At 35.7% G+C, this 15,688-nt stretch overlaps 1 protein-coding gene across 1 annotated transcript in view; it reads left to right on the top strand.

Moving 5' to 3' along the window:
- The window catches only part of CDH10 (cadherin 10), a 102,363-nt gene that overhangs the window by 26,212 nt on the left and 60,463 nt on the right, over nt 1-15,688 (top strand). The window contains exon 2 of the mRNA XM_040588233.1: nt 11,505-11,883. Coding sequence (XP_040444167.1) covers nt 11,653-11,883 — 231 coding nt within the window. The 5' untranslated portion in view covers nt 11,505-11,652. The remainder of the gene's footprint in view (nt 1-11,504; nt 11,884-15,688) is intronic.

Genomic DNA, 15,688 nt, shown 5'->3' with positions numbered 1-15,688 from the left:
TGAAAAAGTCTAAAGTGTTGAATAATTTCCGTGAGAGAGGCTGTTGAGAGATCCTAAGACCTGGTGATCAGAACAGTCTTCAGAAGAGGAATGGCCTCGGTTAACATCCCTGCCTGATTAGCTCCCATCTGTACTGAATTTGTGAATGATTTTGGAGTTAATGAAGTTACACTTTGGAGAGAAAATATGCTGGCTGGGTGGGGACAGGACACCAGATAAAGAAAAGAAAAAACAACACACCCTACCTTTTAAACAAATCATCCTTTCTTTTTTTAACAATTTTTAAAGTTTGTACTTTACAATGTTGAACCTACACATAGCGCCTAATAAGCTTAATGCCATGATACAGGTCAATCTGAGGGAAAATAAAATTTAATACTGTAACTGTGGGTGAAGCTTTTTTTTTTTTAATGCACTCTTTGCTACACCAATAAATTCAAAACTTAAATTGAAAACCTCAGATCCAGTAGAATTTTTTTAGAGACCTGTCTGTCATCTTTCTTCCTTCAAGCAGCCTGTACCAAACAGAAAACATCTCAGATGAATGGCAAGGTCTGGGGAATTTCCCAGATGTTCTGTTGTTTTCTTTCTTTCACAGCTTTTTAAGAACAAGCTTAACTATGGTTACATGGTATTATTCCAGGCTTTCTTAAGCCAAATCATTGTGCCAGTTGACTTTCACTTTTACTGGAAGATCTTTACTTTCCAAGCTGAAATAAATATATATGTACACATACCAATATCGGATAATAATTCCTTTTAAATTGTTCTATGAGTCAGAGCTGCTTTCTTGCTTGCTACCTGATCGCTCTCCTGGCAAATGTCATTACTCTGGCATATCTTCATGCTGTACGCCACGGATGTTGCTACTTCATTACTTGCTGCTAAGCAAGGTCTGGGGGTGGGAGAGGAGATTAAGAAATGGAGAGTGCTGATCCCCTACGGTCTTTTTTTCCTCTTACTCTCCTCTTTGTCCTGTTTGCCAAGATGTGCATTGCTGAACTATTCATTCTGCAGACACAGTGAACGATGCTTAGACCTTCAGGATACAACCGCTCATGCACTAATTACAAATGGCTTCCCGAATTTGCCTCATATATCACATCTTTTGAAGACAAGGCCTGCTCATGCTTACCCACACCATTTCACCGAGTATTTCATCTGACACACAGTTTTCTTCATTTGGGGCAGCAAAGGAGATTGGTTTTGGTGACCTGTATGTAGGAAGTATTTAGTATTTCAGTAGTTTTATTTTTCAGCAACTTCTTTCTGGAGAACAATGTCTCTCCTGTGTATCTTTTCAGCAGTTCCTTAGACATTGTATGATTTATTCTTCTACTATTTAACAGTCCTTGACATTTATGTTTTAATAGGTTACCAGCTTAGTCTTTTCATATGTAGTCTTACAAACTTTAATGACAGCCAGCACCGAGTTTTAAACTAATTTTATTCATGTTTGAAAATTACATACGCACACTTCTTGACTGCACACCATTTCTCCTATAATAGCCTAATAACTGCTGTAAAATAGTTAGCCTTCCTACATGCTAAGGAGATTCTGCTTGTTACTCCATTTTCTAGTCGCTCATCAGTCCACACTCAATTATATCAATGCTCTGTTACTTGAGTTACACAGCTATAATAATTTCAGTGTATTTATAGCTCTTCAGAGCATAGCTTTAACCTACATTTAGAAGCTTATTATTTTCTTTTTGTCTACTACACCCCCACACCCCACCCCACACTGAGCAGCTGAATGATTTCACTTGACTAATAGTAAATCTATTAATATTAATAAATTCGATGACCTCATCAAACAGGCTTGAAACAGGGTATATAAGTACAGGATACAGAACAGTAGCGTGTTAGAAGAGGAATGAAAGACCGTACAGTATTGTACCTTGAGACTTCAAAAGATGTAGTTTGCCTCCTTGCCTGTCACATACTTGTTCTGCAATCTCAGGTGATCACTTTGTCTTTGCCTGAGCTTCTTATTCGTACAGACTAGAATAACAGACTAGAATAATACACTAATATTTTATTATTGTGTTCGGTGTATTCCTTTTCTGCATCTTGGATGAAGCAGTAATGAATGCCTTAAAGACTGCTAGTGTTGCTGTAACTGTAATGATTCAAGGACTTACAGATGAGGTATAGATTTTTTTAATAAAGTTAAAATATTTTACTAGCCTGTCTGGGTGTATTTGGGGGAAAAAAAAAAACATTCTTTCAAGCATACAGACCCTTTCTTAGATCTGACATACAAAAAGTAGACTTAAAGACTAAACTAAGGATGAGGATAATTTCTCTAATTTTAATTAGATAGTTATAAATTACATGAACTCTGTAAAGAAAAGTATATATACATATATATAGTTACCAGCAATGAAATAGACTAGCATGAGAAGGGTGCTGAAGAGGATTTTAAAGAAGAGATATTTAGCTCTCAAAGGGAAGAGAGATTTGGGTAGTTTATAACCTGCAGACATATGGAGGTTAGAAGGGAAGGGAGAAAGACTATGAAGTTCAGTAAAACCAGAAAATCATTTGAGTCCATTGTTTTTGGCTTCTAGCTGAGTTTTGAAGTTGTGCTCTCCATTTATCTTTGAAAGGTATTTTTTGGTTTCCCCTGAAAATTGAGAGTGAAAGATCAGAGATGGAATGACTGTTTTGAAAAAAATGTGTTTCCTGTGGCAGCTGGGTGTAGCCCTTCACCAATTACCTGTGCAAGCTCATTCCAGTTGCAGATTTGCATCCATTTATTTATCAGAAAAGCATAGAGTACAGTGTGTAAAATGTGATATATTATGGGAAAAAACACATGTAGAATTTAGTGATCTGTTTCTTCAGAGGAGTGTTCTTGTTGGAAAGAGTTCTGCCTCACATTATTGAGGGGGTAATTACAAGTGTATACATTTTTTTAGTAATTTCATCCTGGCCCAACAAACTGCAGTCACCACATGAAGGGACTTTTACTTTGCTGTATAAGCTGAGAACAATAAAAAAAGCCATAGCAGGACTTTTAAATGTGCTGAAATAATTATAAAGGAATTGGACACAAGGTGAAACATTAAGTACGTTAATAAATATGTGTAGTAAAATTTTTCAAATGCATTGCAAATATACCTTCTGGTCATTCAAGATATTTTTTTAATGCCAAATATTATATTGATGGGCTCTGTGAATAATAAAGTGCACTTCAGTACTTTTATTCTAATAAATGTGAGAGATAAAATCATATTCTTTACCAACCTTTCTTAAAATGTGATCCTTTATTACATTTCAACTCTGAGCTTCCATGAGAAATGCTTGTTTCCATTTATTCTTGTTTGCTAGGAATGTAATCCTTCTGCTATCACCTAATTAGCAGGAATGGGACTGTCCATGCTGCAGGCACAGGCACTAACACAAGCTTGAGGAGCCACTGTGTAGACATCAATGAACACTTTATTAAATTACACAGTTTTCTAAGCAGGCACAGTCTCTCAATGCTCCAATTCTTTACGCTTTAGTGAACTGCCTCTGCTCTCTGAAGCTGTAAGATTTCAGCCTCAACTGAAGATATAAACTCCTGATGAGATTATGGTGAGTTTTTAGATATTTGGCACGCTTCTGTGCTTATTCTGTTTCTCTAATAATGCTTAGAGTTAGCTGGCAGGTGAAAGCATTGGATAGCAAAACCTAGGAGATTTAAAGTTCCACCTGCCCTGAAGGACAAGAATGTCATTTTGTAACTGTTCAGCATTATTCATTACAATTCACCCTATTCAGGAAAACCTTTCAACACAGGGAGAAAGAATATTCAGTCCCTAGGTCTAGATATTCAGTGATCTCTCAGTTTTGGTTCTTGGCAAAATCCAGACTGAATTTTCTGATCTTTTCATTTCCAGAAAAATCATGGTCTGTCAAAGACAGAATGTAATGAATAATGAAAAGACAATGGGGTGTTAACAAATCGCTTTAGCGTATTCTCTTGTGTCTACACTTCAGTGTTACAGTGACACAAATAGATTTACTTTCTCTGATAAATCACTACTTTCCTCCCACTCCATGCTTCTTAAGAGAAGAAAACGACATTCTGGAACTTGTTTGCTCCTTCCCATCAGAAGGGGTCATTTTCCTCCTCTCCACTCTGACTCTCTTCTCTCCTTCCTGTAGCATGCATGCTAAATATCAGAACAGGTTTGTGGGTTTTTTAAATTGTGAGGGTTGTTTTTTTTCTCGGGTCATCTGTGTCCTGCCCCCCTATCCCCATTTAAATTAAAAAAATAAAAAATAAAAAAAATCAAATCCTAAAAGCTATTAACTGGTTTGGGGGTTGGTTGGGTTTAATGGATGAAAGACAGGACTGCCGCCTTTATAACAGAAAAAAAATCTGCCAATAATGAAATCTGAATGTTTTAGAAGGTAGCATGGCCATGAGTTAAACACAAAGGGGATAACAACTTAGGAAGGAGTACATCAGGTGAATTCTGGGTGGAGTAGGAAAGAAAGCTAAATTCACTCTCTTATCTGGGAGAACATAGCAGACAACCGATGGGATAAATGCAACTCCAAAGTCTTATGGAGGGAGACTCAGAACTGGCACAGGTCTTACCTAAATGCAGGGGAGCCATGTGGCTAGGACTGTACCTTTTGATGTGGAAAAGCATGCTATGCTAGCTGGCAAGCAAGAGAATAATACCTGTTCATATATAAGAGAATATGGTGGCCACTGGTAACAGTGGCACCAGACATAGGAAGGCATAGGACAATGGCATGGAAAAAGATGAGGTAGAGCTCTATAGGATGGAGCTTGAAAAGATCTTGAGAAATTCTCTGGTTGCACCAGCTGCAGGCAGTCCATTTCTGAAAGCAGTTCACTCAGACTGTTCTTCCAAACCTTCAGTCACATCTCATATCTGCTGCTGACTAACCCTGCAAATATAGAGAGGTTTTTCTTAATGCTTAACCTAATCATTGTTGTGATTCAAGTAAATTGCTTATACTATCTGTGCCATGCATTGAGAATAATTTCTTATTTTCAATAGTGTTTCTGAAAACTACAGTCTTATGATCTTTTTTATCTTTTTTCCTTCCTGTAGACTAGGCAGAGAGGTGTAGTTGTTCTTTCCTCAAAAATAAGTTTTTTTTCTAAAACATTTTGAGACTAGCCTGATTTCTGATTATTTACATGTTGGTACTGTCATGTTCAAATCCAGACACAGCATTTGAAATGAGGTTGACTGGAGAGGAAGGATTATTTCGTATTTCTTAAGAATAATACTCTTGTTCACGTATCTCCTTCCCCTTCCTTCCCTTTTTTTTTCTTTTTTTTTCTTTCTTTTTTTTAAAGATGGGTGATAGGAAAGTCAACTATATTGAGATTGTTCAAAACTATTATACTTCAATTCCTTGATTATTTTCTCCAGAACTGTTCCTAGGTAGTTTATTCCTGTATTGTACAGCCTATTATGATCTTGCCACTTCCTTTTTTTAAATCATATCCTGCACTTTTAGATAATTTCTTTAATTTTATTTTAATACTTTGAATTTTTATTCTGGTGTTTGAGTTTTGTTAGTTAAGGGTGTGTGTTAATGCATTCCATAAATTTAATAAATTAACTCTGTTCATTCAAGTTGCGCAGAAGAATACTGGGTAGCTACCAAGACCTTTGAAAGTTAACTTAGTATATATAACCAGATAGAAAAGAAACATCTGGAAGGGAGAACAGAATCCAGCGAGGAATGAAATGCTATGGGGACTTCAAAGGGTACAGGAATGAAAAAGATGCAAGTAATTTTTGAATGTCCGCAAGTCACCTACCACTTTGTCAATGCTGCATGCTTAACTTCCCCCTCAAAACGTTAGGTACAAAGGTAAATGTAAGTGTCTAAGGAGAGAATTACCATAATGGTGTGCTACTCTTAATGGCTTGCTGTGCGGAAATGTGAATTCACCATATAGACAGTTAAGAACTACTGTTGGGTATCCAAGTAGTCTAACTAATACAGAAAAGCCTCATTACTAAACAGTCAAAACTGTTATGCAAGATAACGTGCTAATACATTCTGCCTTTTCTCTGGCGGTCTGCTCACCCTTTCCACGTCCTGCTATGTCTTAAGGCTGAGGGTTTCAGTCTTCCCTAAGATGAACAGAGAAGGGTTGTGGTGAGTCACCGGAGATCCTTACACAGAGAAGGACCGTGTTGCCCACAGCAGGGGAACTGGGAGGAGTAAGGTATTAATGGTTTCTTCCTCCTCAGTTTAATGTCTGCTTGGGGTTATTTTATACATTTTTTTGATATCAGATTTACTGAACTACCAGTGAAAGGCAGACTGAATCTTTAACCTTCGACTCTGAAATCAGTATAATGCCTGTTAACTTGTGTTTTTAATAACAATTAGGATTTGTACCATATAAATACACTTAAAAATAAGATACAAGGTATGTTCCTATGTAACCTCTCTGTTGCCGAAAATATTAACTCTTGTAACAAAAGTTAAAATGCTTAGTATTTTCTTTTCCTTTTTTTTTCACGGTTTGGTTTTCAGTTTTTCTCCCCATTAACTATTAAAATAATGTGAAAAACTCTGATCTGAGTGCACTAGTTTTCATGATTGGGAAATATGATTAGTATCACTAATTAAAACACATTATTCCTGAAATGTTGGTTTAATTTTTTAGTTTAGCATCAAACTATGCATACTCAATTTAAATTTCTAAGTGGATCAAGTTTTACAGGACTTCGTAAAGATGACTGAGTTCTAAAGTTCAAAGGTATAGCTGACTATTTTTGCAAATTCATGTTATAATTTAATAACTTGAATTGTGGTCACTGCAGTGTGGAAGCATTCCACCGGAGCAAAATGAAATAAGCAGCTTTTTGACAGTTTACCAATTATCTCCTTAGTTCAGAACTAGGCAATTAAATTCTGAGAAGAATTAGACAGCTTCATTGAGATATAATAGATAAAGCAAGGACCATAAATCTATAATATAAGGGGTGATGAGATTAGAATCCATTAAGAATTGATCATTTGAAAGAGCTGGGTTTTTTTCTTCAAGTACTTTTAAAAACCTTTATAAAAAGTATTGTTGCCGTTTTCCCTGAAGTCATAACTTACACCTCTAAGTTACACTTACAGAGGGAAATACTGCGTTTTGAGTAAGTCTCTTACAAAGGTGTCTGTCTAAAGTACTTTCATCATAATACTGTGCATTAAAGCATTAGAACGTTATTCCTGGCTTTGATAAAGAGATTGCAAATAAGTTAAAACAACTAAATTGGCTGAGCTGCGGGCCTTTCTAAGGTTCCTTGACAACGCTGCTTTTCCTGCACTTAGCTGCCTTCCTAACTGCATTTTTACTAGCTTGTTAAATAGTCCCTATTATTTCAAAACCTAGCCAGAGTTTTGAATTTAATTTATGATATCATAAGCCACAAGGCAGAGTTTTAATGAAATAGAGAGGCACCTTACCAAGTTACCACTTCAAGGAGGAATCCAAACGGTAGCAATTGTATCTCAACAAAATATGCTCCACTGTCTTCTATTGTAATAAAATTAAAGATTGTTCTCTTTAAAATTCCAACACAGTTTAACCTAATTTATCGTGAAGCATCTTTGGTCCCCAAAATATCTTTCTTTTGTACAAACACAGCTAAAAAGGACTGGAAGGGAAGATTAGAGATGTGACTAGATAGTGGCTCCCCACTGAAACAGAAAGGGAGAAAACAGAAATGTCATTGCATAAATTTCTTTCTTTAGATGAGCTTTTTGAAATGTTACACAATTAAAATTCAGTTCAAGTTTGACCAAGGTTAAATATGGAACAAAAATCATAAATGGCAGCTATCCCTAGTAAAATTGTTTGCTGTTTGAATTTGTTCTTCACAAGGAAGAAAGGTTTACTAAAACTTCTTAATTAAAGAAAACCATACAAGGTTTTTACCTATATTACAGTTCTTACTTTAAATTTAATTATTCTGCCTTCTAAAAGCACCTATACATTAATGTAGACAAAAAGAGGAAGTAATTTATTAAAGGAATAACATCTCAGCTGTGAAAGATTAGCCTCCTGGAGCAACCAGTAAATGGAAGTCTGAGAAGTGTGTCAGTGAAAGGTATCCATGGCTCATCTTATATGTCCATTAAATCTCATGAGTTTCAAATTGTATGAGGTATGTTGTAGTATTATTAGGGAGGGTTGTCTGTCTGAGCAAACAAAATATAATATTTTCCAAATTTTGCAAAACCTGCATTTGAAAACACATGAATACAGTTGTAGTTGCAGTAAAATATTTTCTTCTCAGAGATTTAGATGTGATTAACCTGTGGCAAGAGATAACTGCCTAATTGTTTTTAAATTGTTAGCTGAAAGCTAATGGTGAAATTTTTAATAGCTTCAGTGATGATTGATCCATCTCCTCAATACTAGAAATTGTTCCAAGAAAACCTGCTAAAAATAATTCCAAAACAGAAACCTGTATAAACAAGAGTAGAGTTAGGCAAAATGTTCCTCTGTAGTGAGTTTAATGTAATTTAGAATAATATTACACAGAAATATGGAACCTTGCACATATTTGATAGTTTTTAGAAGATTAATTTTTTTTTTTTTTCATCGTTTCTTTTCTGTTGTGGGAAAATGTTGAGAAGAGATCTTCTGGAAAAAGAGGTAGAGATTTGAGAAGAAAGACTGGTAAAATAGTTTCATTTAAAACTATTTAATGCTATTTAAAATTATTTCAGTTATTTTAAAAAAATACTTCTTTGAAGCCGGCAAAACTATTACAATTCTGCTGAGTTCTCAGATCCTCTTCTAAGATAAGATTTTTATCAAAATTTGGACATTTTTCCAATTAGGTTTCCAAAGAATTAAAAAAATAGATGATAAATTTATCTTCCTCCATTGATTACTCCAGCATTGGTAGGGTAACACAGAACCTAAATACGCACTCTATTACAGAACTAGGACTTCTGACTGTTTTCTGTAGTTATATATTAAAAGGTTTCCTTCATCTAATTGTCTTCAAGCAGTTCCTTTATTCCGGTGCTTTTTATTTAATTGTTATTAGTACAGTCTGATTTTTTTCTTGTTTGTTAGCTTATTTTTAAAGGTAAATGTTATTGGTTTAGTGTAGATTACTATCAAACTCATTAAATTTAAAGCAGGAAGCTGAACAACAGGAGTCTCAAAGGAAGGAAAAGGCCTTATTGATAGTACATCCATTAAGCAGCCATGCTTGCCAAGTCCATCTGCATTAGCCACTTTTATAACTTCACCAAATTTCATCTGAGCTTTCATTCTGCTGACCTAATTTAACAAGGAGGAAATTCAGTAACAACCCCTAATATTGAAGCATTATTTCCCAAGAGGAGTTTAACAACACTTCCACATCAAATAATAATGTGTGAATAATGGAATATACGTACGGCTGGCAACAAGAAAGTGAAAAAAGAAACATCCCCCACCACAGACACACACAGAAGAAAATTTTGTATCACCTTTTCAAAAAAAAAAAACCCATTAGCTTTGCAGTTTTTATGGAGAGCTAATTTCAAGTTTGAAATTCCTATAGTTTTGAGAATAAACATTTCTAAGTATCTAAGAATAAATTGCAGCCCTCCTCTCTCACTCAGTGTACCTTTGTTTCAAAAGAACATAAATATGGGTTGTGACAAATAATTTCCAAGGTGGAGGATCACATCTCCAGTTTTTACGTGATGATATAATTAAGCGTATGTGATTAGTGGTTTATATTAGAACAGATTGATCTGGGTAGTATTCATAGTTCACGAATCAGGTAAATGTCAAGGTTTTAGGAGAAAGGAAGAAGAGGTAAATGAAACAATACATAATCTAGTATTTATTTAAACAAATGGAAATGAATGCCTGTGAGCTACTGTGAACAATCATGGAGTTGAAGTCCTTGAAAACGGTGGCTTTGAGAAGTTCTTTAGTCTTTCAGATGTTAGAGGAGAATGGAAAACATTCTCCTGAGATAATTTAGCTCTAAAAACAAAAGCTGGCTCTTGGACTGAATCTGTTCAGTTATTGACACACACACACATGCACGCATGCACATAGGGTCTTTCAGCTGCAAGAAATCACTACATTTCATAGGCTTGCTACTCTAACCCCTGATGTTTTATTGCAAACTCTTTCAATCAACACAAGCTTACTGGAAATCTCTTAAGTAGCATATTACTATCAAACTGAAACACAGAAAGGATTTTTACATAGCTCTGCTTTGAAAAATAAAAAATATTTGAGATGATAATGAGCTATAGTGTAGTTTTATTGAAACCAGAAGACACGTGGTATTGCTGTGTGCAACTTTACTTATTTATCAAAATCAGAAAACAGGACAAAAAAACTATCAAGATTTTTACTGCTTGGGTTTTCTGCTGCATGTGGAAGAATATACAAGGAACTGCAACCAGCATGCATGCATTCTGTTTCCTGTGGGCATGTTTAAAAAAAAAAAACAAAACACAAACCATAGCTCAAATCACCTTGATTAAAATTTGCAGAAAACACACCTTATTAAGATGACAAGTCATAGGTTTTCATGATTTACTGAAGGAAGACCTTACCAAATGATCTCACTAGCAAAAAGCATTACTCTAAATGCTAGGATGGAGGTAAAGTGAAGAAAACATAGCTAATTTTTTCCTTCTGAAATAACATCTCATGGTTCTGTCAGAAGAAGGAAAAACTAAAAGAAAACAAAGCAAAAGAAAACAGAACAAAACAAAGCAAAAGAAAACAAAACAAAGCAAAGAAGTAGAGGCAAGACAAGGATGAGTTAAACAGAGGGGCTTGTCTTCTCTCTGCAATATCACTTCCCACAATAAAATTAATTTTAGTACTTCCCAAAATTATATATTCAGGATACTTGCAAAACAGACAAAACATTTTTCACATACCTCCTACATGTAAGGCTAAATTTGCACCACTCCATAGTGCAAGACCATCTCAAGAACTTTTTCTATTTGAAAGTTTTCTTCTTGTCATGTTATATTTCTTCTGATGCATATGATGTTCTCTTTTGCCATTTAAAATACCCTGGAGAACTGGTGTTTTATGATTTCCTTATTTCTAAACCTACTTTGTTTTGGCTTTTCAGTTCTCCTGATAGTAAGATTAATGAAACACTGAAATTCTTGTAAATCAAATCAGGTGGAAAACGTTTGAAGCAAAGGCAACAGTGTTTAATGTGTAAGTTTCAGCAATATTAGTTCCCTATTCTATATAAAGAACACTTAGAAGTTTCTAAATTGAAATGTTTTAATGGCGAAATAGTTGTCCATCTCAGAGCACTCTTACTTAGGAAGTGTTTTGAAAGCAGCTGCCTAACATATTCACAGTGTTCTCCCTATCTGGATAACCTCTATATTCCTAACGAGGTTGCTTTATATGTCATAATGTTTTGGATTTGCAGGATACAGTAGCAGGGATGTTGGACACTAGGGAGTGAATGCATTTCAACTTACATTGTCTCTCCTCTGTTTATTTTCAGGATTTGGTTACTATGTACAGTTCAGAGATGAGCTGCTGGAAGCTGCTTGGCTGCATCAGCAACTAGAGACATAAAAATCAAGTCAAGAAAAAACAAAACTGTAGATTCCATTGCTGACCAGCTTGAAGAGCATCAGCAGTGGAGAGCTATGAAAACACAGCAAGTCCTGTTACTTCTGCTGCTCTGGATGTGGCTGCCGCATCCCTGCCATACAGAAATGCTTTTCAGAAGGACTCCTGATCTCAGACCCAAAACCTTTGGGGGACGTACATCAGGGAATGATGGAAAAGCAATTCACCGCCAGAAGCGAGGCTGGATGTGGAACCAGTTTTTTCTTTTAGAGGAATACACGGGATCTGATTATCAGTATGTAGGCAAGGTAGGTTTCTTATTAAGATCTCTATATAATTGTCAAGTTTACTTATCTTTGTAGAGCCCTAGTTTCTGTGGTTTATTCTAATGCATAAGAAGCAGATTTCCAGGCAATATATATACATTGTTTGTCCTGCTAGAATTGCTAAATTTAATTTTGCTAGTTGAAGGTATTCAGAAATATTTGAATGAAACAAATGAAGAAATCTTTGACAGATTTGTTTGCTTTAGGACATTGTTCTTACCATCAGCCCATTTAGTATCTCATCTGTATCAAAATATAATATTTTATAATTCATTATAAAACTATTTTTCAACTCATTCTCTTTGAGTATTTTGTGTTTCATACAAAATAATGCATTCCTTTTCTCTGCTTATGTTTGAAGAATGCAACCTATTTTGAAGAAAAAATATTCTTCCTCTTTTAACTCTCCCTGAATTTCAATGAACTGGAGTGAGTAAGATTCATTAACTACTGTGTGATAGAAATGAGATGGTTAGGAATTGAGCTACAATACGAGTCAGCAGAACTGCACATACAACTGCACAGCATACTAGATGCATACATAAAGGACACTGGAAGTGTTCTTTAAAGTATTTTCAGTTGACAGTTAGGTTTTGCCATGTGATTGATTGAAAAATATAAGAGCTTCAAGGAATTAATTAAAAATGGTAATTTGCATGAAAATGGAAGTCGGTGTCAACAGTAATGGGTACCAGATAGCACCAGTGGTTGCTGATAAACATAGAAATCTAATTTTCTATAATCCAGATTTTAATTTTTTACATGATTTTGAATGTGTAAAATACTGCAGAGAGATACTGACTTGTTGAAAATCGAAGAATCACAGAATAGATGACACTGTAAGGTACCTCTGGAGATTACCTAGTCTAACCCCCCTGCTCAAAGCAAAGTCAGCTAGATTTTAAATATCTCAAAGGTGGAGACTTCAAAATTTCTTGGGCAGCCTGTTCAACTGTTTGGCCACCCACTCAGTAAAGAGTTGGTTCCTATATTTAAAGGGAATTTCCTGTGTTGCAGTTTGTACCTAATTGCCTCTTGTCCTGTCACTGGGTACCACTGAAAAGAGACTGGATCTGCCTCCCTCAGTCTTTCCCATCAGGTATTTATACACATTAATAAGGTGCCTGCTGAGCCTCCTCCATGCTGAACAGTCTCAGCTCTCTCAGCTTCCCTTCATATGAAAAATGCTCCAGTCCCTTAATCAACTTACCAGCCTTTTGATGGATACTCTCCAGTAGCTCCCCATCTCTCTTCTCCTGGGGAGCCCAGACCTGGACACAGCACTCCACATGTGTCTCACTAGGGCAGACCAGAAAGGAACGGTTGCCTCTCTTGATCTCCTGCTGATGCTTTTCCTAACGGAGCCGAGGGTGCTGTTGACCTTTTTTGTTGCAAAAGCACATTGCTGGCTCACGGTAAGCTTGCTGTCCATGAGAGCCCCAAAGTCGCTCTGCTAAACTGCTTTAACCAGCCATTTTGTCCAAAGCATATGCTGTGCATGGGACTATTACATTATAAAATGTTTCTTGAAAGGATTAAGAATGCTTGGGGGGGGGGGGGGGGGGGGGGGGGGGGCAGGGTGAGAAAGGAAATGCCTATTAAAATTTACAAAATTTAAATACTAAGTAAGAGTTTAAGAGTGCAAGCTTATAAATGAGTAAACTGCCTTTTTGTTTCTACTTCTTACATGTTGGTTTGAATCTTCTGTAATTTTATCACTAGCATTTGAATGGTAACAGCCATTTCCAAAGCATGTTAAAAGCCCTGTAAATAGTCCCTATGTTTATTTCATTCATTTATCAAGTGTAAAATCATGCCTCCCAAGTGTTCCAAAGTATCTAGGCCCGTTCCTCAGTCCAGGCCAGACTGATAGCTTATGAAAATTGACTTTGCCCACAAAATAAGCTGTCACTGTATGGAAACACTATGCTATTGTATTTGGAAGTGTCTTGCTCCCAGAAGCTGCAGGAAATAAATAGCTTTGCACGGCAGCCTGAATTTAAAATTATTTAGTCTCCTTCAGAAACCTAGTGATAACTTTTCTTTATTGCATTATTTTTGAATATTTATGATCCCAAATCATAAAGTGTGAGTGGTGTTACTTACTTTCTTTCAGTCATGATGAGTGAAGGAAGAGTCTTTAGAGGGAAAAAGGTTAACATTTTTATAGGCTAAATCACCTGCATTTTAAAAAGAGAGGTGTTGATAAACACAGAGCTACTTTGACTGAGAGGAAATAAGTGTTTGCAAGTGGAAGTAATAAGTAAAGATAAGTAAAATGGCAGACAAAAGAGTACAGAACTAAGAAGAATCTTGAAGATCAGTTAAGACTGGGCTTTCACCCTTTTTGCTCTGCTTAGAGCAAAAAAGTTGTTAATGTGAGCAAGCATATAAGCATATGAAATTGCCCTATAGTCATTTTCTGACAAGTTTGGGGAAAAGTGTAGAAAACACATCTAAAACGAAGAGTATCATAGCATTGTATTTGCACAGGGGAGAGTTTTACACAAAGGAAGCAAAAGGACAGAGATTATATGTGGAACTAACAATAAACTGTTACACTAAATAATGTTTTAAATGTCTGATAGTCTAAATTCATAAATTATTAGGGAACAAGATAATTAATGATTCAAGTCTTAGTACATAAACTTTATAATAACTATATATTTTCCCTGGTGTCGCACTCTCCAAAGGATGTCTGAATTGTATAGTCAAAAATTTTTTGGATGTTTCCTTTTATCTGATTTTATACAAAGCCAAAGTTACTGGCATAGGTGGGTGACATAAAAGGCCATCTACCTGTTAATTTCTCTGAAACATGTTTGGAGATGGTGTTTGGAAATTACGATAGACAGTAAGAGCACAAGTTAGAACTCAATGAATCATGGTCAATGACTAAAGAGAATGTTTGTCTTGGAGGCGTTTCGGTCAAAAATAAGTACTAAGTGTGATTTTTAAAACTGACCATAGTAGATGACAAACATGCCAGTAAAATAATCAACATAAATTCTAAAACTGAGGCTACCAAATTCACCTGGATTTGTGATTTACATCTGCTTGCTTTCTGCACTCATGATTGATGCATTTTTTCTTGCTTCTAATCCTGCATCTATATATCTGTCGAGGGAGCTTGAAAACTGTTGAATATCACATTACTCTTGAAACCAGTGTCTACAATTCAAAATGCAATTTATGCATTTATTTATTCACTATTTAAGTCAGCTTTAGAATGTTCTACTAGAGTAACATGATGGAAATTAGGTTCAATAAACGAATGGGATGTGTAATCCAGTAACAGCTGAAGAGTTCCTTGTTTAAGTCAACCATGCTTGTGAAATGGTGACAAAGTACGTGTTGACTGATTATGGACATTCACTGGTGTCTTCAGGGTGGTATTTATTATTATTATAAGAAGGGAGGTTGGTCATCCTTTCCTTCATGTAATACACAGTATCCTGAGGCTAGAAATCAAAATGATCTAAGTGAATTTTGTATGTGCAGAATCTCAAATAATAAGTACAGCTATATTTTCTAGTGAAGGCTGAAGCCAGAAAAAAAGAGCATATGAGAAGGCAGACCTATGTATGCATTACACAACTTATCTTTGGCCTATCTTTGCAAAATATGCTATAAGAAAGTAATTCTGAGATAAAGTGCTTTTCCTAGACTCAGAGAAACACTGCAAGGATATTCTCAAGGAAGCTTAAACCGCATACCAAAACAGCCATTTTATTTGTATTTGGGGTTAGAGTTCTGGTGAATACGTCCTTTATGTCTCTCTCTGTGC

Source organism: Falco naumanni, chromosome 3 (genome assembly GCF_017639655.2).
Source record: "Falco naumanni isolate bFalNau1 chromosome 3, bFalNau1.pat, whole genome shotgun sequence".
Classification (NCBI taxonomy): Eukaryota; Metazoa; Chordata; class Aves; order Falconiformes; family Falconidae; genus Falco; species Falco naumanni.
Note: the sequence above shows the minus strand (reverse complement) of the source record. Positions and strands in the feature narration are given on the sequence as shown.